Source organism: Vicugna pacos, chromosome 36, assembly GCF_048564905.1.
Source record: "Vicugna pacos chromosome 36, VicPac4, whole genome shotgun sequence".
NCBI lineage: Eukaryota > Metazoa > Chordata > Mammalia > Artiodactyla > Camelidae > Vicugna > Vicugna pacos.
In genome coordinates, this window is record NC_133022.1 from 5,901,029 (window position 1) to 5,924,633 (window position 23,605).

The following is a 23,605-nucleotide window of genomic DNA, read 5'->3' on the forward strand; positions in this document are numbered from 1 at the left end:
AGTAAGCCAGAAAGAGAAAGAAAAATACCTTATGAGATTGCTCATATGCAGAATCTAAAACAAACAAACAAATACAAATACAAATCAGAAACAGACTCAGAGACATAGAATACAAACTTGTGGTTGCCAAGGGGGTGGGGGCTGGGAAGGGACAGATTGGGATTTCAAAATGTAGAATAGATAAGCAAGATTATACTGTATAGCACAGGGAAATGTATACAAGACCTTCTGGAAGCTCACAGAGAAAAAAATGTGACAACAAATATATGTATGTTCATGTATAACTGAAAAATTGAGATCTTCAGTGGAATTTGACACAACATTGTAAAATGATTATAACTCAATAAAAAAGTTAAAAATAAAACTTCCCATAAAGTAAACCCAAGATCTAGATGTCTTCAATGGTGAAATTTACCACATGTTTAGAGAATAAAACATCAGTCTTTCACAAACACCTGGAGAAAATAGAAAACACTTCCCAATTTATTCTATGAGGCCAGGATTACTATGATCCCAAAATCTGACATACACATCACAAGTAAAGAAACCCTCAGACCTTATGAATATGTATTCCTTGTGAACAGACATCAACATCTTCTATAAAATACTTAAAAAACAAACCCAGTAACATAAAAAAATTATACATTGTATGTCTGCTTTCAATACTTCTATTCAACACTGCCCTGGAGGTTTCTACAAGGGCAATTAGAGGCAGAAAAATAAATAAAAGAAAAAAAAAGACAGAAAAGGAAGATGTGAAACTCTCTTAGTTAGTGATGTGATCACATAGATAGCAAGTCCACAAAATGCACAAGACTGTTTCAAGTACTACATTCAAAATGTTTGGAGGAAACAAGGTCAATAAAATAAATTAATTGCATCTCTATACACTAGTAATGCACAATTTGAAAATGAAATTAAGAAAATAGTTCCATACATATCAACATTTAAAAGAACAAAATAGGAATAAATTTAACAAAATAAGTATAAGATTATAAAACCATTCTGAAACTATTTACAAAGCATTCTGAAAGAAATTAAAGAAAGCCTCAGAGTGGAAAGATATCTCATATTCATCATCTGGAAGGCTTAATATTGTTAAGATGACAATACTCCCCAAATGAATCTACAAACCCATTGCTATCTCTATCAGAATTGTAGCTGCGACTTTGCAGTAAGTGGCATACTGACACTACAATTCACGTGGAAATAAAAGGGTCAACACTAAGCCAAACAATCTTGGAAGGTAAAAAAACTAGAGGACTCCCAGTTCTTGACTTCAAAATCTTAATATAGAGCTACAGTAATCAAAACATTATCCTGCATAAGGATAGATATTTTAGACGAACAGATTAGAACTGAGGATCCAGAAGTAAACCCTTATATTTACAGTCAACACATATCAACTGTGGGAACTGTGTGTGTGGTCAGTGTGTTGTTAGGTGGTATGAGTACATATCTTTATCTTTTTTCTGATCAGAAGGTAGATGGTCGTTTTAGGATCTGTGTCCATTTATTTGCCTTTGTGTGTGTGTGTGTGTGTGTGCATGTGTGTGGTGTGTGTTTGTGTGTGTGTGTGTGTTGAGAGTTTGGTCATGGGGAGAAGCACTGTGAACTTAACCCACCCTGTACTGAGAGCTGTAGGACCTCCTTCCCTGCTAAAAATGACCCTGCTCTTGTCACCACATCCCCACCCATGACAGCACTTCTTTGTAATGAATGTATGTAATGTCCTGTTTGTCATGGACCAATGCAATGCATCCATTTATAGTTCATAAAGTTATTTATATTTTTAATTAAATACTCATATGTATGATAGATTTTATGTTTTTACTCTTATTTACCTTGGTGCCCAAATTAATAATAGAAGACCCGTTTCCTGAGACAAAGTTGACTTGCCGTTAAGACACAGGATCCCTCGTGAACACATCCTCACCGTTTGTCCTGACTGATGCATGACTTAATGCCATTGCAAGAGGAATTTCCCAAGGAAAAGCCAACAGTCTTCCTCAGAACCCCAGGGAGCAGGTCACAGGATGGGCTCCAGGTGGATCCCTTTCCAAGGTAGACCTTGGTTCAGGGTAAAGTTACAGCGCTCACCAGCCCCGAGGCCCTTAGCTGATTCACATCCCCTCGGTCTTCTCATCCATAAAATGGGTCGTTGAGAATGTTGTGTAGTTGGAACACTGCACTTTTGAATTTGGTCAGTTGGCACATTTTATTGCTTAGTTTGAGACCTCAATACCTTTGACCTGATGTTAATTGATTTATAGGGGGTCCCGACTCCTGAGAGTTGGAAGGAATTCTGATTGACAGTAGAAGGAGACCCAGGATCCCTGAAGCCTGCTCACCCTGGATGGGACTCAGTCCCTCCAGACCAGGGGATCCTGGAGCCAGCACAGCGCCTGAAGCCTAGCTGTGGGACCAGGAAGGCCCAGCGGTGTGGTTGGAAACGCAGCCCCACTGGGTCTGTGAGGAGTTAGGGTCAGCTCTCCACAGGGCAGGCTCTGGAGTTTCCTCCCCAAGGGCAGCCCATTCTCCTGGACGTCAGCCCTGATAGGGACAGACACAGAGGCTGCTACCAGCAGTCCCAAGAAAAATGGGAGGTACCAGTCTTTGCAAGTACAGTGACCCCTGGGGAGCTCAGTTCCAGGGAGGGGAGAGCCTTGGCGTGGGAGGGACTGTGATGCCAGGATTCCTGCCTTTTCTGCCCCCTCCACTCAGGGCCCCTTCCCAGAGTCAGGCCACACTGGCCCTTCATCCTCCACCATGCACTGTGGACTGGCTCCCTCTTTTCTTCTTGCCTTGTCTTGTACTTGCTCTCCCTACGTGGTCCCCCCTGTCACTGTCTGTCACTCTAGGACTTGACCCCCACCTCCCTCTCTCAGTCACTCATGCACTGTCTCTCTCCCTGCCTGCCTCTCTCTGTCTTTCTCCACAGGCCCCTTAGGCCCTGGGCTCTGGTCCAGCCCTGTCCAGGGCCACAGGGCTGCACCTCTCCCAGCCCTCCCACCCTCACTGCCATGTTTTGGCCCCAGCCCTGCTCACAGTGGAGGAGCCCGGTTACAGAGGCTGCTCCTGCTGGTATGGCTGGACTGCTGTTCCCCCTCTTCCCGGGCAGCACAGTCACACCTTGACCTGTTGGTGGCCCTTGACCAGCTGGTGGCCCAACCTGGACCCCAGAGCTGCTGCAGGGCTGGCCACCTGCCCCAGCTGGAAGGCGGGAGGGCACTGCGGGCTTAAGGGGCTCCTGGGGGATTGGATTCAGGAACATGTAATGAGCCAGGTATTTTCACCCAACTCCTCTTTGTCAATGGCAGAGCGTCCCAAACCACTGACTGCCCCCTGCCCATTTCTCACTAAGAACACTGGGCACACTGTTGGAGCTCCTGAGACTTAGGAGCGAGCTGCTGCCCTCAGCCCCCTCAGAGTTTGCTTGGAATTGGGGCTCCTGGGGGCAGCTGGCAGGGCTGGGGCCCAAAGCCTGGATGAGCACGGGGCCCTCTCACTGGACTGAGCACGGGACCCTCTCACTGGACTCTGGTGGCCACTCCAGGCGTCTCATCCCTTCCTCGCTGTCAGCAGTTGGTCACTTCATGGGGACAGATACGAGGGTCTCTCTGACCCTTAAGACTGGCAGACCCCACGTGCTCAGTATTTCTTGATTGAGTGAACACAACCACCTCCCATATCTAGACACCAAGTCTTCCCACCGCCCCAAAAGGGTTTCTCAGTCCCCCTCAGAGCCAGTACTGCCCCAAAGCACAACCTTGCTTCTGTCCCACATGGTAGTTTCTGCCTCCTTGGACCTGGGTGTACACAAATCACCCAAGTGTAGGGGGTGTGACAATATATAACTATTTTTTATAGTTATATATATATATTTGGCAAAAACCATAGGGCTTATTTATATGCATATAAGATAGGTACTTAAAATCAATGTGTCACCTACAGGTGTACTACAGATAAGGACGGCCACATGGGTGTGGTGGTGTGATTAAGATGGTGTGCTGTTAGGATCTTCTCCACCTTGTGGACGTTCTCTCTGCATTTTGTGTGCAGTGCTGAGTGAAGGGGAGTGAGGACCTCCCACCCTGCCTGTATATTTGATTCCTCTTGGTTCTGTCATTCTTTGCCTCACATGGTTTTCAGCCACTGCCCAAGGGAAATCCTGGGAATTTGGAAAAGGAGGAGGGAGCACCCCAGAAGTAGGGGGCAGGGGACATGGGTTGGGCAGGACCAGAAAGCATAAGGTCAGAAAAGTTTGCAGAGAGGACCCAGGGTTGGATGGCAGTTGGTGGTGGGGGATCAGTTAGGCAGGGCACGTTCTAAAAGTGAGGTCACCCAGAATGTGCACTGTGAGGTAACAGGGGCAAAGGCAGGTGATTGGTCAGAGAGAGGGCATAAGGCACTGGCGTTGCTAAGGCAGCGTTCAGACAGGAGGAGGCTTGGAGGGAGGCGTCTCGTCCCCTCCAGCTGCTCCTGAGAGTTCGCTTGCTTGCTGTTTGTTTTTCTGACCTGCTGACCGTCTCCTGACCTGACTGAACACTCCTTCCTCCCCTTAAGAGCTTGATTGACCCTCATCCTTTCTGTGGTCCCCTTCTCCTCCTCCCAAGTGCCCAACCCCTCTTCCTATTACACTCCTTCCCCAATCCCCTCCCCTCCCCTCCCCTCCCCTCCATGTTCCTCCCCCTCCCCTACCCCCACCTCCTGCCTGGGGACCTCAGGCATGGAGATGATGGGGATGTTCTGGCCCCACGTGCTGGGGTGTACCGGATATGAAAACACAACTGTGAGTAAACATCGGGCACCAGGGGTGTTCTCCTTTTTCCTGGGCTCTTTCACACTGTGGTTAAATCCCTGCTTTCTCATGGGGTCCTTGATGGGAACGCATCATTGGTGAAGCCCGAGGCCCTCAGGACAGGTTTCTTGACCAACCTGCACCAGCCCTGGCCACTGGCGTCCTCAAGATCTGAGTCCTGTCAGGACCTCTTGGACCAAGCACAGCAGGTTGACAGGATGAAACCTGAAATAGTTACTTTATTGCATCAAAGAAGGAAATGTGAATGTACTAAAAGCCACTGAGTTGTATGCCTAAAATGGGGGAATGGGGGAATTATATCTCACTAAAGCAGTTTTTTAAAAAGCGAGAAACTCTTATTTACTAGAAGTCATAGTGAGACTTTCTCCCGGAAAGCTGGTCAGGATCCTGCTTCAAGTTATGTGCATTCTGGTGCCGTCCCCGTCCCCGTGTGGTGCGCTGTCCTGTGCATGCGCCCTTCCTGGTGGTGACATCTGGCAGTCCTGGGAGCAGTGGGGTCTCAGCACTGGGTTGGTGCTGGTTTGTTAAACAGTGAAATGTCATCTGTGCTCTGTGTTTTCTGGTTTGTTGACTTACAGCAACTTTGTTTTTTCTTTGAAGTGTGTTTTTTTCAGGAATTTTAATGTAACAAATATTCAATAGCCATATAAATTTAAAATATTTTTATTGAAGTATAGTCAGCTTATCATGTTGTGTCCATTTCTGGTGTACAACAGAATGCTTTATTCATATAGGAAAATGCATATATTCATTTTCATATTCTTTTTTACCATAAATTACAGGATATTAAATAGACTTCCCTGTGCTGTACAGTGTAAACTAGTTGTCTACTTTATATAGATTAGTATCCATGAATCTCAAACTTCCAATTTTTCCCTTCCCACTCCCTTCCCCCTGGTAACCATAAGTTTGTTTTCTTTGCTGTAAGTCTGTTTCTGTTTTGTAAATAAGTTTGTCTTTTTTTTTGATTCCACATATAAGTGATATCATATGGTATTTTTCTTTTGCTTTCTGACTACTTCACTTAGAATGATAATCTCCAGGTCCGTCCATTCCCTGTTGCTGCAAATGGCATCATTTTATCATTTTTTATGACTGAGTAGTATTCCATTGTATAAATATACCACCTCTTCTTTATCCAGTGATCTGTTGATGGACATTTAAGCTGTTTCCATGTCTTGGCTGTTGTAAATAGTGCTGCTATGAACATTGGGGTGCAGGTGTCTTTTTGAAGTAGGGTTCCTTCTGGATATATGCCCAGGAGCAGGATTCCTGGGTCATACAGTAAGTCTATTCCTAGTCTTTTGAGGAATCTCCATACTGTTTTCCACAGTGGCTGCACCAACCTGCATTCCCACCAGCAGTGTAGGAGGGTTCCCTTTTCTCCACAGCCTCTCCAACATTTGTCATTTGTGGACTTTTGAATGATGGCCATTCTGGCTGGTGTGAGGTGATACCTTGTTGTAGTTTTGGTTTGCATTTCTCTGATAATTAGTGATAATGAGCATTTTTTTTCATGTGCCTGTTGGCCATTTGTATGTCTTCACTGGAGAGCTGCTTGTTTAGGTCTTCTGCCCATTATTGGATTGAGTTGTTTGTTTTTCTTATTTAGTTGTGTGAGCTGTTTATATATTCTGGCAATTAAGCCTTTGTCAGTTTCATCTTTTGCAAAAATTTTCTCCCATTCTGTAGGTTGTCTTTTTGTTTTGCTTATGGTTTCCATTGCTGTGCAAAAACTTCCAAGTTTAATTAGGCCCCATTTGTTTATTTTTGCTTTTATTTTTATTGTACTTCTAGCAAATTCTTAGTTATCCCTTTCCTTCTCATCTTGGAGGCTGCCCCCAGGGACTCTGTGTCCAGCTAGGTTGATGGGAGCCCTGAGAGCCGAGCTGATGTGAAAACCAGTGGCTGCAACCTGCTGTGATGTTTATAATGAGGAAATGCTTAGGAGGGACATGACCAGGAGGTGGACAAGTTGTTTTATTTTTAGTGACGTATCCCTGTGAAGAATGTTGATTTCCCCAAAGCAGAAAGAGTCCTTCCTTAGAATTGTTCAAATATAAAGAAAATTCATTTACATGCTGTGAAATTTTTACTGTGTCAGGAAAAAGCACCTCCACACCCCAAAAAAGAAAGACTGAGAACACCTCATGGATTTAAGTGGGTTTGTTCAGATAGGCTTGCAGCAGATTCTTATGGACCTGGAAAAATCACGTGTCAGGAACAATCTTTGCACTGATGCAGAATCACACCATGTGAACAGTCCACCCAAAGAAAAGCGTGTTCTGTGTCTTCTGAGCCTGCTAAAGAGGGCGTTTCTAGGTCATCTTTAGTGGGATTTTTTCCCTTAGAGGGAATGAGGCTGAGTTCTCATAGGTTAGTTAGCCCTCTTTCCCTACCACATCTTTGAGCATTTGGATAAACTAACTTGTCCTTCTCCACTGTTGCTCACAGAACCTGAGTCCATCGGCCCTGGTGGGTAGACTCTAGGTAGGAGGCACCTACTGATATCAGCGCTCAGACAGTGCCCTGTGTAACAAGCATGCCCACGACGGAGGGGGTTCTACCAGTTAGCGACTAGATGGTGTTTGTGTTTTTGTGCCTTTGATCTTCATGTCTCTCCTTTGTGCTGAGACCCACTGCTCTCTCAGGCAGCGTCTACTCAAAGACAGTGCATGTTTCCCACCAGCACACATTTTACTGACCTCAACTGTGAGAGCTGTCAAAAACGATATTATCGATTTCAGAGGCTGCTTTCTAGAGAGGTTTTGTTTGCACAAGACTGAAGCTTAGTGTCTAGATTAGTACAAATTACATCGCACATTTATTCCCTCCTATAGTACTTACAAATCTAGTTTTTACAAAACTATGTGTTTGCCTTTTGTTTTCGTGACTGTACATTCCAGAAATACAAATTAATTTTTGTGGTGGCTGTTAATGGATGTAGGTGCAGTTCTGTGAAATATGCATGTAAATTATTTGTACTTATTATTTTGACTTCTCTTTTTATGTAACTTCATTCTTTGAGTGATCTTGTATAATATAATTAAAACTCTATTATACAAATTCTTATCTATTTCAGAAGTCTGACGTGCTCTGGTTCAGAACCAAAGGGAATATTGAAGAAAACCTCCATGGTTTTTAGATAATTGGGCTAAAATAAATCATTAATTTTTGCTAGAATAGTAATTATGACATTATTATAAGCGCTCGTCTGCTTTCTCACTCATGTCCAGTCTGTAAATGTAGAAATACATCTCTGTACAGCTCTCTGTATTTTAACACATACCTTCATTGCTCTTTCCCCATAATGTTGGGTGTATTTTTGGAGACGTTTCATAGGGGTTTGTCCAGGTACTTCGTGAACATACAATAGAAAATGAAGGCGTCCCATGCCCTGTAGGTTTGTTTTTGCTTATTTTCAATTTCAAGTTGGCTTCTACATACATAAGTTCTGTTAACTATTTTAAAAATATTTACTGTGTGTCTGTCAGCAAAGTCACAGCTCTAACATTTTGTGTATCAGATATTTGACATATGTGAGCAGCAGTGAAACTATCACCAAACAAAGACAGTAGACATACCCACACTCCCAAGAGCATCCTCCTGCTCCTTTTGAACTCGTGTCCCTTCTCGCCTCTCTGTGGAGCTATTTGAGGGGTGTGGTTGAGGGTTTCTAAAGATGATTCTCTGTGACAGATACACTGTGAATGTCTTTGAGGTTCCTCATTATCTCCAATATCTTTTCAGATCCTCCACTCTCTCGTTCTCCTTTCCCATACTGGGTCTGATGTTTATGAACTTCTGTGGAAGCTTATTCTTCTTGCTGCCTTCTGGGGAGTATGTAGTTTTCTCTTGTTCGTCTGGAGGACCGTCCTTGCGGTGAGTATTACTAAAGTACCTTATAGTGTCCTTTTAATCACACCTAACAGGAATTTTTATAGTCACTGGACATTTTATTTGCCTGCCTGGGCCAGAATCCAGAAGTCTTTTTTTGTTTCCTTTTAGATTACTAACTTGAACAGAAATTAGTTTTGAAATGGAAATTTGTTGCAAAATCTTTATAGTAAGAACTCATTGAGCAAGATAACAGTATATTCTCAATGAGCAAATGACAATTTATAAACTCTTCTATTCAATAATAAAATAGGAGGGTTAAGTGTTTGGTGAGCCCATCTCTCTCCCCACCTGCCCCACCTGTGTGTTGGGTGACAGGGGACAGGGACTCTCAGTGTTCCCTGAGCAAGTGTGAAGTGAAGGGAACATCTGTGGCTTTCTGTTTGCCCTCCATGGGTGCATTCTTCTACAGCCACGGTATTGCCCCTGGAGCTTCGATACTGTGATGATGCTCCAGTGTCTTGGCAAAGTTAGGGCTGGCCTCAGTCTCTGATCTTCCCTTACAGTTTTGAATGAAGAAATATGTGTTAAGGGTCAAGAAAATGTGTCTTTATGTGGTATTACAGTGGAGTCCTGCCTGGGTTTTTTTGAGCTATGTTTCCTTAAATGATGACTCATGTCTGAGTCAAGAAGCACATTCACTTCTTGAAAATGGTCACTGTCTGTCCTGCTGCTGCATGTGCTTTTGTTACAGCCATTGCTCACTTTCATTCTCATCTGATGTCTCATTTGATGTCTGTTTGTTTTTAGTGGTCTTGACATATCTTACGACCTAATATGTTACAATTGCATGTCAATTCAACAGTAAACTCTATAAGATATCAGAAAACCTTTCATTGAGTGAAAGGGGTGCATCTTAGTATAAAGATTTTGCCTTTATTTTTCTTTTAGTTTTTCTCCTCTGTCTCTCTCTCTTTTGAAGGTTACACAACAATCCAGGTTCTGCACTTAAGTGTGGATGTTTGGTTTGCCAAAAAGAATCAGATAAATGGTGCATTAGAAGAACGTATTATGATAATAATATAATTCAGTGTTATGAAACATGAATATGCATTATGAAAATTGAATAGAGTGGTGTTTACTTAATAAAATGTAAACAGATCTTTTGTGTAAAATAAGTTATTTACTAGTGTGCTATCAGAAATGGTGAGTGAAAGATCATGCCTGAAGTAGGAAATTCGATTTTTCCTGAGTTTTAACCATATAAATCATTACGCTGAACCAAAGTGGTAATCGTAATTTCAATGGATTACTGTTTTGATAGTTTATTAGAAACTGTATGTTTACTAATTATATGTTTTGACTTCAAATTTAATGTTTCTTCCTCTCTAGGTAAAGCCTCCGATGTTTCAAGGTAAAATATTAGGGTTTAGTTTCCTTTGTAATGTTTTCTCAATACCAGGATTCAGTGTGGGTTTTAGTTCAACTAAAAGCAAACACAATGACTTCTGATGTCAGACTCCTTAACTCTTGAAAATTCTACTCCTGTGATGGTGTCTGAATGACATTGTAGAGGAAGTTGGCATCTATTGAGATAAGAGACCAGAAGGGTCACAGGAGTAGGGAAACTAGGATGAGTTTAATTTTGCATAGCAACCTTGAGGAAGCAGGTGATGAGAAGAGTCTAATGTTCGGAGTGAGTCCCTGACATGACCTGGCTCCTGGTGAAAAGGAAAGACACTGAAACATGACTTGAGCCTGTCAGGACTCTCCAGGCTCAGGGAGGGATGCAGAAGTGGCCAGGCGTGTGTGTCACAGGAGAGGGGAAGCATGGGTGAAGGGAGCCACTCCTGGCAATGAGGACTTAATGGAATGTGTGATCCAGCCTGAGGATGATGCTTTCTGTGCAGGCTTCACAGGCTCTGCTGACTGAGTGGGGCTGTGCATGGTGGACAGGGTGGCTGCCTGATGCTCAGTAGGCCCTCGAGGGCTGGTGTTGGTGACAGTGGATGCACAAGTGCTGGTGCTGAGAAGAGGAATCTTAGCATCAGAGCGTCCCCGCTGAGCAGATAGAAGACGCGTGTGCACTGTGCAGTCAGATGAGGGAATTAGATGCCCAAGAGAGGAGGCTGGTTCTGACGGCCGCGTTCTAGAGCGTCACATGTGGAGTCACCTGTGACTGGCTGCTTTATGTGTGCTTTTTTCCTGAAGCAGTGATGGGAGCATTCTCATCCTGGTGATGGAAAACTTGTCATTTAGGGACTGTGTGTTACCCAGGTCCTCCAGTGACTAGGTGGGGAAGCCCACATGGTATCAAAGTGCTTAATTCCAGTGACCTTGTCCTCCAGGGCCCCCAGCGTGGTTTTCATGAAATACGATCTGACAGGCAGCAGGACAACACTGGGGGCCTGTGCGGGCCCAGTCAGGCGACATGTTGAACTTGCCTTCTGTGGTGCTGCAGATAGGGCCTGGCTGTGCAGTGAACCTGCGTGGGATGAGGATTCTTTTTTTTTTTTTTCTTTTAAGCAGGGTCATGTTTACTTAGGAGGAGAGAATGTTAAGAGGACAGGATGCTTGGTTTTTCTTTTTCATCTCTGGTGATGTCAGAAGTATTTGAATGATTGAATTTTCTAAGAATGGTGCTTAACTTATAGCCAGGAGAGAATTTAGGAGAAGACTTTTTATTGTGTTTGTGCATCTTTGAAAAAAATTGAACTAGGAATCTCAGCAATCTCACATTTAGAATGCCACTAAGATTTGCTTCCTTTAGGCACAGTAGTAAAGTTACAAAGTTAATTACACTCATAGTGCCAGCCAGAGAGATGTCTCTGCTGCTAATAAATTGGGATAATCCTTTTTTACTGGGTTTTCGTGCCAAAATGCTTTACCTCCTTTTAGTTACTTTAAAGCAGATGACTGAGCAGATCAAGAATTTTCAGAAAGAAAACAAAGAACTTGAAGAAAATGTACCCTCTTGGGAGCAGAAGGTATCATTGTCCTTTTGATTTTGTGTGTGTGTGTGTGTGTGACTTCACCTTCAGTTCCTTCCCCCTTCTGGCAGTTCAGTTCTTGGCTCTCTTTTCTTTCATCCTTAACTGTCCTGTTCCGTATGTTCTATAAGAGGTCTAGATTCAAAGCAAAGCAAGTGTCCTAGATAAAAACAAAACAAAACAAAACAAATTTCTTCTGTAGAGCACAGGGAACTCTACTTGTTATCTTGAAATATATAATGAAAAAGAATGTGAAGACAAGCATAGGTATATATATATATATATATATATGTGACTGAAAGACATTATGCTGTACACCAGAAAATTGACACATTGTAACTGACTATATTTCAGAAAAAAAAATAAACTAAGCAAATGTCGTAGATATAAAGCACCACTTGCTGTATTAGTGGAAGGGGTCACACACAAGATAGGTTCGGCTAGCGGAGTAATTAATATTTGTAATTCTGTTTCCTTCATTACACATTTGCATAGACCAACAATGCAAAGAAATGCTTAGAGGCCATTAGGCAAAAGAAGATGCTTTCTGAGGAAGCACTAAAGTTTAAGGTACAAGCCTCTTCTTCTTCTAGATTACATTCTGAAAACAGAATTGAAAGTAATAAGTAATTGTTACTAATTCAATGTTTCATTGAAGGAGAACTTGAAAATCATTAAGAGGAAGAGTGAGTATTTGAACGACATCATTCAGATTGCTCGAGCTAAGCTGCAGGCAGCGAGGGACCAGAACGCCAAGAGCCCACACTTGGTAAGAGCTTGGCTGCCACATTGACCACAGCTGGGCGAGATGCGTGCTCCCACTCCTCCTGTTTTTTGGCCACAGCAGAGTGTGAGAGCCCAGGAGCAGAACCTCCCTGTGAACAATGACCCAGAATTTCATGGACTAAAGCCTCTGTGACTTTTCCTATTTCGGAGACTAGGAAATATGTCTTATTTTCACAACCTAGAGAGTTTTCTCACCACTCACACTGCCCTCCAAGATACATGGAAAATGCCAGGAAATACCTGAGAGGTGAAGGAAGTTACTAGCTGAGTTGTACAGCCCCTTGCCCTGTTGATGTTAAACAGAGAATTTTCCACATGAATTTGGGTAAACTTTGTTTATATTTCACTAGGGATGCTCATTTGTGAGCTCTTTGACATGAGCAGTTTCCCACCCTTGCTTCCCCTTGTCGTCCAGTCATGCCCTCCATTGTCCAGTGAGGAGGAAGTCTGTGGAGGCGAGGAAATATCTGTGCCTGGAGGTCTCTTCTTTCCACATTTCTTCATGGGCTTGACATCTGTCCTGGGCCCAGCCTGGATCAGCTGCCATCAAAGGAAACTTAGGGGCGGCTGTGGGTACTGGCTGAGAAGGGACAGGATTCCAAAAGGGTTGAAGAGAAGCAAGTGCCCATCAGAACAAACCAAGACTTGCTGGAAGAGCTTGGCAGGCTGGCAGTGGAAGAGGACCCGCTGAGGAAGGAAATGCAAGATGCAGGGTGTCAGAACGAGCTGCTAGGACGCCCGGTGCTAGAACTCGAAGGAGAGGCCCTGTCTGCTGTAAACTCTCAAACGGAGCACTGTCTTCAGCCCCAAACTGAAACTCAGGGAAAGTCCCAGATGCTCTCAAGCATGTGTAAGGGAACGTATGACACTTGCTTTCTTTATAAAACTTGAATGTTCAGAATCATTTCGCTGCCTTAATATCTTCTGGAGAGAATGCTCACCAAAGTCTTTGGACGTGCACCAGGGCTAATATATTTATTTTCTATGGTTTGTTTTGCAGTTAAAAAAATACTTTGTTTTTGGGAAAAAAAGTTACACTTTTTAAGCATGTCACCCTGAGTTTTCATTGAAATCATAGTACATGCTTTAATTCTGTCCTGTGTGAAGATACTGGAAAAAAGAACGTCTCCAGAGACCTTGAAAGGTGCTGTTTCAATGAACACTTCAGGAATCTGAGGTAAATGCCTCCAGATGCAGCAGGATTTCCACTGTACACATGAGCTTTCACAAGGAACAACAATCTCATGCCTTAGAAGATTAAATGTTGATGTCTATTCAAGTTACTTTTCTTGGGATTTAGTCATCAATGAGAGAGTTTTAGGTTGAAATTGCTCTTAATAAATCTCATGTCTGTGAAGCCACAGTGAAATCAGAAGAAATGCATGTGCAGGAGGATGTTCAGCTCAGCAGCAAGAAGAGAGTAAGAGACGTTACTCAACCCCAGAGGTACTTAACTCAAGAGAACTGAGCATCACTGTGTCAGTGTCTAATTATGCTGTGACACACATAAAGCAGATGGCCCATCTTAGCTGATTCCAAGTGCACGATCCTCTCACGTTAAGTACGTTCACGTTGCTGTGGAGCAGTACTTCTTGAACGTCTTTTCTCACATGTCTTGCAGCCACGTGTTTTGAAGACCAGATCTGAGGATACGATGCAGAGAGCCGAGACAACTGAGGACTGCAGCCTGGAAGGTATGTTGCTTGTTGGGAAGAAAACCTCATATGCAGGCTTCCTGGGAGATGTTATGGCTTCAGTTCTAGACCCCTAGAATAAAGTTAATATCATAGTAAAGAGAATCAAATGTACACTATACTGTAGTCTATTAAGTGAGCAACACCACTGTGTCTAAACCCCCCAATGTTCGTAACTTAATGAAAATATACTTTATTACTAAAAGCTACTAGCCATCATCTGAGCCTCCAGTGAGGTGTTATCTTTTTGTTGGTGGATGGTCTTTTTTTTAAACTTTTTTTTTTACTGAGTTACAGTCATTTTGGTGGATGGTCTGGAATTGATAATGACTGCTGACCGATCATTGTGGTGGTTGCTGAAGATTGGTGTGGCTTTTTGCAATTTCTTAAAGTAAGACCACAATGAAGTTTGTCACAGGATTAACTCTCCCTTTCAGGAGCAAGTCCTCTGTAGCAGGAAGTGCTATTTGATACATTTTACACACAGGAGGACTTCTTTACAAATTGGAGTCAATCCTCTCAAACCCTGTGGTAGTTTCTCAGCTAAGTTTGTGCACTCTTATAAGTCCTTTGTTATTTCAACCTTCTTCACGGCATCTTCACCAGTAGAGTCCATCTCAAAACAACTTCTTTGCTCGTGCATAAGAAACAGCTCCTCATTCATGCACATTTATCATGAGACTGCAGCCATTCAGTCACGTCTTCAGGCTCCACTTCTAACTCTAGTTCTCCTGCTGTTTTCAGCACATCTGCAGTTCCTTCCTGCACTGAAGTCTTGAGCCCCTCAAAGTCACACATCAAGATTGGAATCAATTCCGTCCAAACCCTGGTTGTTGATATTTTGACTTCTTCTCATGAATCATGAATGTTCTTAATGGCACCTAAAATGCTGAATCCTTTCCAGAAAGTTTTCCATTTATTTACCCAGACCCATCAGTCGTATCACTGTCTGTGGCAGCTAAAGCCTTCCAAAATGTATTTTAAATAAGACTTGAAAGTCATAATTACTCCTGATCCATGGGCTCCAGAATGGATGTCATATTAAGCATGGAAACAGCACTCATCTCATATGTCTCCATCAGAGCTCGTGGGTGACCCGGTGCATTGTCCATGAGCAGTAATATTTTGAAAGAATTTTTTTTTCTGAGTATTAGTTCTCAACAGTGGGCTAAAATATTCATGTTGTAAACAGATGTGCTGTCATCCAGGCTTTATTCCATTTATAGAGCACAGATAGATTTCCCATGATTCTCATGGGACAGAGGATTTTCAGAATGTTAAATGAGCATTGGCTTCAACTTTACAACCATCAGCTGCATTAGCCCCTAACAAGAAAATCAGCCTGTCCATTGAAGCTTTGATGCCAGGCACTGACTTCTCCTCTCCAGCTATGAAAGTGCTGGATGGCTTCCCCTTGCAGTTCTCTGCATTGAAAATCTGTTGTTTAGTGTATCCACCTTCATTATTAGCTGTCTTAGCTTCATCTCCTAGAGAACGTGCAGCAGCGTCTGGTTTAGCTCTTCCTGCTTTACCTTGCACAGGTATGCAGTGGAGATGGAATCTTGCCTTAAACTTCATGGACCAATCCCTGCTGGCTTCAGAGTTTCCTTTTGTAGCCTCTTCATCTCTCAGGCTTGCAGAATTGCTGAGAATTAGGGACTTCCACTGGCTTAGGCTTTGCCTTAAAAGAATGTCATGCCTATTTTAATGAAAATGATAAAGAATGAAGTATTTCAAGAATTACCAAAGTGTGACACAGAGATAAGAAATGAGCAAATGCTGTCAGAAAAAATAGTCACCAATAAACTTGCTGGACTCAGGGTTGCTACAGGTCTTCAATTTGTTTTAAAAAATGCATTATTGGGAAGGACAATAAAATGAGACACACCTATAGTAGACATGAGTTTACACTGGGAAGGTAAAAAATGAGTTCCTGCATTCAGGATTCTCTCCTTTCTCCACTGCCCAGCACAGCCAAGCTGTTGAGTGCACATACATAGACAAACTGTCTCATGTTCACAGAACTTGAAAAGAAAATGCAAGACCACCATGCCACATCGGGATCTGTGACAGGAGAGGAAGCCAATTTCCAGAGGCTGGAGCGGAGAATACGTTTCCCTAAAGATATTTCTGGACAGGCAGATGGGCACATTGAAGAGTAAGATGTTCCCACGTTAATTATGACAAATGTGTGAATGAATGTGTGAAATCACGTAGATATTATATTTCAGAATACTTAACCACCATATTTCCTTTACCACATTCAGCCAGCACAGATTTGTGTTTACTTTTCTGCCTTGATTTCTGTAACCTGCTGCTTCTGTTCATTCTGACTGGTTACCAGAGTTCTTGTTGTATTTAGTTTGAGATCTTAGTGAGTTCTTGGGCCAGATTTAGTCACTTCATTATCTAGATCCCCTAGATCCATTTTTATTGTCCTTAGGTTTCAACTGCATCATACTGTCATGACCTGCCATGTGTCTATCATTTTTACTGAACTCTAGATATGGGGTAGAAAATAGAGAAAATTTGAGGCCTGGTGTGAGGTTAATTTGCTGCAGAGAAGGTGGGCGTGACAGCTGGCAGGTGATCAGGGTACCAGCAGTGCTACATCCTGTTAACCCAGTTAGCAGCTGAGATCAGTCAGTGCAGCCAGCCCTCCTGAGGCCAGTGTGTCTGCTCTCCAGCTTTATTCCTGGCATGTAGCTCTCATGGATCCCAGCTAAGGCCTGCAGGTGTCACTAGGGATTGCCTGCGCTGACAGGCTGCGAGCTCCAGCCATCTGACTGTGATGCCCATGTTGGGGGGGGCACCAGCTGCCGGGCTGCTCTGCATCTCAGTGGCTTCCCCTGCAGTTAACAGGTGACCCTCGGGGAAGGTGGACCCAGTCCTGAGCTTCCTTTTCCCATCTTGGCCTCATGTTCCTTCCTGGCTTGTTAGCAATTTGGTACATTTGAGCATGGATTTCATAATTTGTACAGAGTTCCTGTCATTCTCAGGGAGAGGTCATGGACATCACACCCATTAGCCCACATTCAAAACCAAACATTTTCTCATATCCCTGAGAAACCCGGTTTGCCCCAAGCTTTGACTGAAATCAGGGCTCTCTGTGGGAGAAATCAAACAAGTCATGAACGCTTGCTTCACCCTAATGTGTTTGGTAGTGAAGACTTGGTCAGACCCTGAGTCCCACATTGAAACGTGAACTCACGCTGTCCCCCTCACAGGAGCCTGAGCCAAGGAGGGGCACAGAGTGCACCTCATGTGGGCTTTTCCTGTGTGTTTACTTTATGCACAGATTAGAATAGGTGTGGGGACGCTGAAGGGAAGGCCAGATACCAAACACTTGCCAGAGGCCTGAGTGTAGCTTTTTCATATGTATTAGTGGGGGCCTTTAATTCTTTCCTCTGTATCTGTCAGTCTGAGCACTTATGGGGAAGGGCAAAAGGAACATTGAATTGTTCCCCTCCAATTTCTGGGAGGGAAACTGACAGAATTTTGCAGAGTTTCTTTCCCCTCTCAGGAAGGTGGACATGAAAGGATGTGAGCTGGTGGAGAAGCAGCAGCTATTGGCAGCAGAGGAGAAGGCAAAACTGGCTGAAGACGAGACACGACAGTACAAGTGAGTTCAGCTCCTGTGCACCTGCGGTGCTGACACCACTGTTGGGTTTTTAAAAACTTTTCTAAAATGTTCAGGCACAATATCACACACAGACCAAAACACATGTTTAGAAGAGATTTGTATAGATACTTCACACAGAAGAAAAAATGTTAAGTTTTACACATGTTACATTAAAGGTTTAACTTTAAAAAGTATTAAGTTACTAAGAATTTCCTGGTCTCAATGCTGGCCAGACTGAGTGAGTGGAAAGACAGTTCACAGAGATGTTTCTGAAGGTGCTATAAATTGTTCTCAACCTGAGGTAAGCAGTTTGGTGTAGCATCAGTTGGACCAATAAATATGACCATGTCACTGGAGAGACCCACTTGTAAGCCTGAGAAATAGGATAAGGATGTAAGGAAAAGAAGATTCAAGGTTTATGATGAAAGATGCTCAACACAGGTTAAGTGAGGGAAGTGTTGAGAACGGGAAAGGAAATTGTGTCAGTGCAGAACCTGACAGACGTAAAATAATAGTGACAGAAGGAGTGACTGCAGTGATAGCTTTGAACCTGATGTGCTTCTACAGCCGTGTGCAGTGTGTCTTGTGTGGTGATACTGTGTGTGAGTGTGCAGTGCAGATAACGTGAGATACTGTGTGTGAGTGTGCAGTGTGTCTTGTGTGGTGAGATGATGTGTGGAGTGTGCATTGCAGATAATGTGATGAGATACTGTGTGTGAGTGTGTGAGTGTGCAGTGTGTCTTGTACGGTTAGATAATGTATGTGAGTGTGCAGTGCAGATAGCATGGACTGGAGCAAGTTATTTAACAGCATGCCCAGCATTGTGTTTTCTCTGATGAAACAATTTGTAACTCGTAGGAGAAGGCTTGAAGAATGTCACAGGCAGATGCAGGGAGCAGACATCGCCTTGAGACTCCAGGTAACCTGCCTTCCTCCTGACACACGGAGTCCTCAGCACCTGAAGCAGATGGTTACTGTGGGCCTGAGAACCCCTTGCCATGGGGTGTTTCTTGATGTGTTGACTTTTTCAGATCACTCGTGCCAAGAAGAAGTCCCAAGACAACTGGGTAAGAATTTGTTTCCTTCCTTCCCTTTGTGCACAGTCTGCCACGGCTGAACATCGATGTGTTTTCCCCCACAGATCAGGGCTCGGGAGCTGGAGAGGGAAAACACTGAGCTTAGAAGGGAGGCCGCCCACCTGAAACAGAGGTACAGAATTTTCACACATTTTTAAGGGTGTTCTGAGATTTTTAAGGATTGGCTGTTTTGTGTCTAGAAGAGGAATTGATGATGTAATTCTCATTGAAGCCATTCTTTCTGTGTCTTTAAGATTGGATGCAATCTGCATACAGAGGCAGGCAGAGAAGTACATGAGGCAGGAGCCCACCCCAGGAGGACCGTACAGGCTGCATCCTTCCCTGAGACGTAAGGAGCACACTGTGAACTGCAGCAGCTTCATTTCTGCTGCAAAAGCCTCCAAGTGGGCTTCTTGTCCCTGCGGGTGATTGCTGGGTTTCCTGGACACCACACCACACACTCACCACAGGGGGCAGGTTCTCAGCTGGGTGACAAGATGTTTTCTTCACGTGCTGCCAGCCAGCAGGGCTCTGTCTCCTGTGAGCAGTGGAGCTCATGCCCCTCCAGGGACTGTGGGCCACCCTCCAGGCCCTTGGTTGGCTGGCATGGCTGCTTTCTGTGCGCTAGAAGACATGAGTGTCAGCACTCTCTTCCAGCCTGGACACAGTGTTGAAGGCTGCTTTCTCCTTGTAGTTGAGAAAAATAACATGCACAGAGTTTTGGAATGAAGGCAGTATGTCCTGATGAGAAAAAATTTTTCTTCATTTGCCTTGGTGGATAAATATTCTATTCAAGATCTGCTTTAAGACAGCAGGCATTTCTTTACTAATTATGCAGGTCCCTTCGTTCTTATAAGAAATGTTGCACGGTGACCTAGAGTAGCCCGCTAGGAAGTGACATGACTACGTAGTCTCCCTCTTCTAGAGTCACACGTGTAACTCTAAAGTCTTCCAACAGGTTCTCTGTGTAATTCACCGTTCTTCTGCTGATTATTACAATATTAGTCTTTCTAAGGCTACTTGTTTCATAAATGTTTACGTAACACGCAGTCACTTGTACAAGACATGTCCTATCGGACGAGGATTGTAACAGCTTACCAGCGGGCTGAGGAGGGAGAGGTGCAGCTCATGGTCAGGGGTTGTTATGCTGTTCCTATGAAAGACACTTCTCACTTTAATAGGTAATATGCAGAGACTGGTTTCCCCTGAACTGCATTGTGAGCCACCTGTGTTAGTGTTGATTTCCAGGGATCTGAGCCCTGAGATCCCATCCAGGGTGATTAGCTATGAAAACACCTGAACCAGGGCTCTGTGGTGTCCTCATCACGGGTCAGGGTTCCAGCCTCTCCTCGTCCTCGGGGTCACCTGAGACATGAGGGGGACCTGCGGCCTCTGTGTGGAGCCCGGGGCGCGGGCAGGAGTGACAGCTCCTGGGGAAGGGCATGGATGGCTCGTGCTCCCCCCCACGGCCTCTGTCAGAGAGGACCCGCCCTCAGCGCTGTTCTCCCTTTACAGCCTCAGGGCCTGGTGGTGCCCCTGTGAGGAACGGCAGCGACTTCCGTGCTCAGGAGGCCGAGGAGACACAAGTAAGTGATTTGTTTCCAGTTGTGTCGCAGTGATCACTTTGTGTTGGGATTTGATCTCTGGAGATATCTGCTGTCTTTCCAATCGCCCTCTCCTGCCTTGCATCTGGATTGTGTGTTCCGTGATGGGTCTGCTGTGTCATTTACTTTTCAAAAGCAAACTCTTTGCTGGATCTTCCCCAAGGCCTCAACACACAGCTGGTCATCTTTGGTGGAAACTTTCATGTTTTTATAAAAGTAGGAAAGACACACTAAATAGTTACATGAATTCTCTACTGGAGAGCCAAAGCAGTCTCCCTGAGAAAGAAAAACACAGTGGGGGCACGACTACTCTGGATTTCAAGCTGTATCATAAAACTATAGTTATCAGAACTGGCATGAAAACAGACTCAACACCAATGTAACACGCTCAAGAGCCCAGAAATGCACCCACGCAAATACAGTCAATTGACATTTGACAAGGGAGCCAACAGTACTAAATGGAGAAAAGGCAGTGTCTGAAATAAATGGTGCTGGGAAAATAGGATGCTCCCATGTAAAAGGCTTAAATCCCTGTCACATGCTCCTCAAGGGGGTTGACTTGAAATGAATTAAAGACTTAAAGGTAATACCTAAAACCACCATCCTCTCTCATTCTCTCTGCTTATAATATACAAACAAAGGGCTTTTGTGCTGGTGAAGGGCTGAGTGGAGAGTGGCACTGGGGGTAGAAGCATGCTTGTCTCTGTGATGCCCCAGAACTAGCCCCTTTCATCCCTACATTTCCAGACACTGGCAGTGGCTTACTGCTGGGCCTAAAACTTCCATAAGCTCGCACGGCGACACAGGAGAGTAGAGATTTCTGGCATTGATGCTGTTCTTTAGAACCCTGGTGCATTTCAAGGTGTTGGGGACTATTCCTGTTCCAGTTGGTGTTTCTCTCTTTTCCAATAATACTGATATATTTAAAAACTGAATCTCTTGTTCTGCAGGACTATGGGCCTAGAAGAGGCCCCAGAACTATCCCAGCACCATGGGAAGATTTCTACCCCTGGGGATGTCCACCAGAACCATTCATTAGATACAGGCCACTGGCACATAGAAGACCCACGTGCCTTCTAGGACCTTATCCACAACCTATATCTCCAGTCATTGGTAAGATGAAAGTGTATGTCTGTTTTCTTGTTGAGTCTCTGCAGAAGAATGGAAGATGCCAAGCCAAGAATTTCCAATGCCTGGGAAAATCAGATTGAGTAAATTGTAACGTTCTTTTAGGTAATTAGGATACACATTTATTTCATAGCCCATGTCATTTCCCAATCATGACATAGAAAGGAGGAGTATCTTGCAGAGAAAAGAAGGTCTGACAGAAGGCAAAAACGTCACTACTACATATCTTCAACATACACCATGATATGGGCTCTCTGAGGGATGAAGCACCGATAATGAATTCTGCAACTAATTTAAGCCGTGAACTTGCACAGCTGATGATAAGTCTCAAAACACAAAAGTAGAGAAATATGGCCTCTCCCTGAAGAGTCAGGAGACCTGCATTCCTATATTTGTGATGTGGGGACGAGTGGGATACGGGGAAAGAAGGCTCAAAGGTTTAGTGTCGCTTCAGAAAAGTCTTCACAGGCGAGCCTAATCCCCAATCCCTTCTGTGGTTTTCAGCCCATGCAAGACCTGCCGTGGCCCTGGCATTGGCCAGTAGCTCCTACCCGCATGCGCTGGCCCAAGAGGCCCAGGTAAGTGGGGTGGTCATGCTCCGTTGGACATCATCCTGGGAAAGGTGAGCTTCCTGTTTTCCCGGAAGCCATTCCCGCCCTCATCTCCAGACTGTGTGTCCTGTGACGGGTCTGGCATGTCGTTCGCTTTCAAATTCAGTCTCCACAGGGGCCAGTGGTCTGCTTGTCCCTGGAGCCCGTCACCTTGGCTGGTGCCTGCAGAAGCCATGAGGGAGTGCTCAGAAGCCGAGGACCGCAGACTTTGGCTGTGGGTTTGTCGAGATAGCGTGCGGAGGGGGAGCCCTCGCTCCACACTGGCTTCTCCTGGCTCTGCTGACTCCTTCCTGCCGACCTGCACCTGGGGTTGCTCCTGGGTCACTGAGGCAGAGTCCTGTGTCGTCACTCGTTTGACTTGTTTCCTTGCTGAGGCCAGGTGATTCTCCTGTTTAGCATGGCCATTGAAATGCTCGTAAGTGAGAAAGGGGCAAAGCCCTCCCTCCAGCTTTGTCCTGTGTGCTTTGTGCAGCTTTGAGTCTACCTGTTTGGTGTGGGGTAAATGTCAGAACCCGTGACCGTCTGTTCTCGGGACGGAGATGTGCCTGGCCCGCTGCCTCCAGTTGTACTCTGGGTAGATGTTGCTTTTGTAGTAAGAAATAGAGGCTTGAAGGGAAAGAGCCCGCAGTGAAGAGGCCTACTTCCCTGAGGGGGAATTGCGACGCGCCGCAGCGTCCTCCCATCGTGCTCCCCACCCCTGCGCCGGGTCGGGCCTGCCCCGGAAGCTGTCAGAGCTGCTCCTGGGCGTCAGCACGACACGTCGCGGGAGTTTGCGCACGGGCCTGTAGGGTCCTTTTGGTGTCAGTTGTGGGATCCAGACATCCCACTTGAGTTTGCCGAAGGACACAAGTAGTGCGCGCTTCGTAGCGCACTGAAAACCCAGACGTCCCTGAGGATAGCGGTGATTGTAGCGGAGCCTGACTACCTCCCGTGGGCAGCGTTGTCCCCTCAGGAGCACTTGGGCAGCTCCCCCGCAGGACTCCGGGGTGCCCAGCTCCCCAGTGCACGTTGCGCCCAGGGAAAGCCCCTGCAGGTCGGAGGAGATTACTTGGTTTGGGGGGAAGGAGAGGGCCAGGCAGGGTCCTGGAGGCAGAGCGGTGACCCAGGTGCGGCTCTGATTGCACGTGTGGAGGACGAGCTTTTCACGTCCGTCTCTTCTGCGTGTTCCTGGTCCGCGCCGGGCCAGCTCCCGTGGAGCTGGGGTGGTGGCGAGGAGGGCTGTCCTGCCCAAAGGGGCTGCCTGTTGTGAAGGCGCTGCTTTTGTCAGAGTGCTGGAAGCTCTGTGTGCATCCTCGCAGGCAGGACCCTTGGCTTCGTCCACTTGGAGACACCGGCGACGTCGTGTGGCGCCATTGTTGTCCCCCCGTGTCCTGCTGTGCGGCCCGGGCTGCCGGCTGCAGGCCCCAGAGGGCTGGGTGGAGCGTGGGGCACTGTG

At 45.1% G+C, this 23,605-nt stretch overlaps 1 protein-coding gene across 1 annotated transcript; it reads left to right on the top strand.

Moving 5' to 3' along the window:
* Nucleotides 1–12,307: 12,307 nt before the first annotated feature.
* LOC140691641 (transport and Golgi organization protein 1 homolog) lies at nucleotides 12,308–22,185 on the top strand. The gene is made up of 11 exons (XM_072955514.1): nucleotides 12,308–12,418; nucleotides 14,057–14,129; nucleotides 16,152–16,287; nucleotides 17,653–17,751; nucleotides 18,610–18,670; nucleotides 18,783–18,818; nucleotides 18,893–18,960; nucleotides 19,082–19,176; nucleotides 20,343–20,413; nucleotides 21,382–21,544; nucleotides 22,064–22,185. Exons 2-11 carry the CDS (start codon nucleotides 14,090–14,092, stop codon nucleotides 22,183–22,185), a joined length of 891 nt encoding a protein of 296 aa, XP_072811615.1. The 5' UTR covers nucleotides 12,308–12,418; nucleotides 14,057–14,089.
* Nucleotides 22,186–23,605: the final 1,420 nt, after the last annotated feature.

Coding starts and splice junctions, on each gene's coding strand:
- LOC140691641 (XM_072955514.1), top strand. CDS start 14,090: ATGCAGAGAGCCGAGACAACTGAGGACTGCAGCCTGGAAG. Junction 18,819..18,892: donor AGAAGTCCCAAGACAACTGG/GTAAGAATTTGT, acceptor TTTCCCCCACAG/ATCAGGGCTCGGGAGCTGGA. Junction 19,177..20,342: donor GCTGCATCCTTCCCTGAGAC/GTAAGGAGCACA, acceptor CTCCCTTTACAG/CCTCAGGGCCTGGTGGTGCC.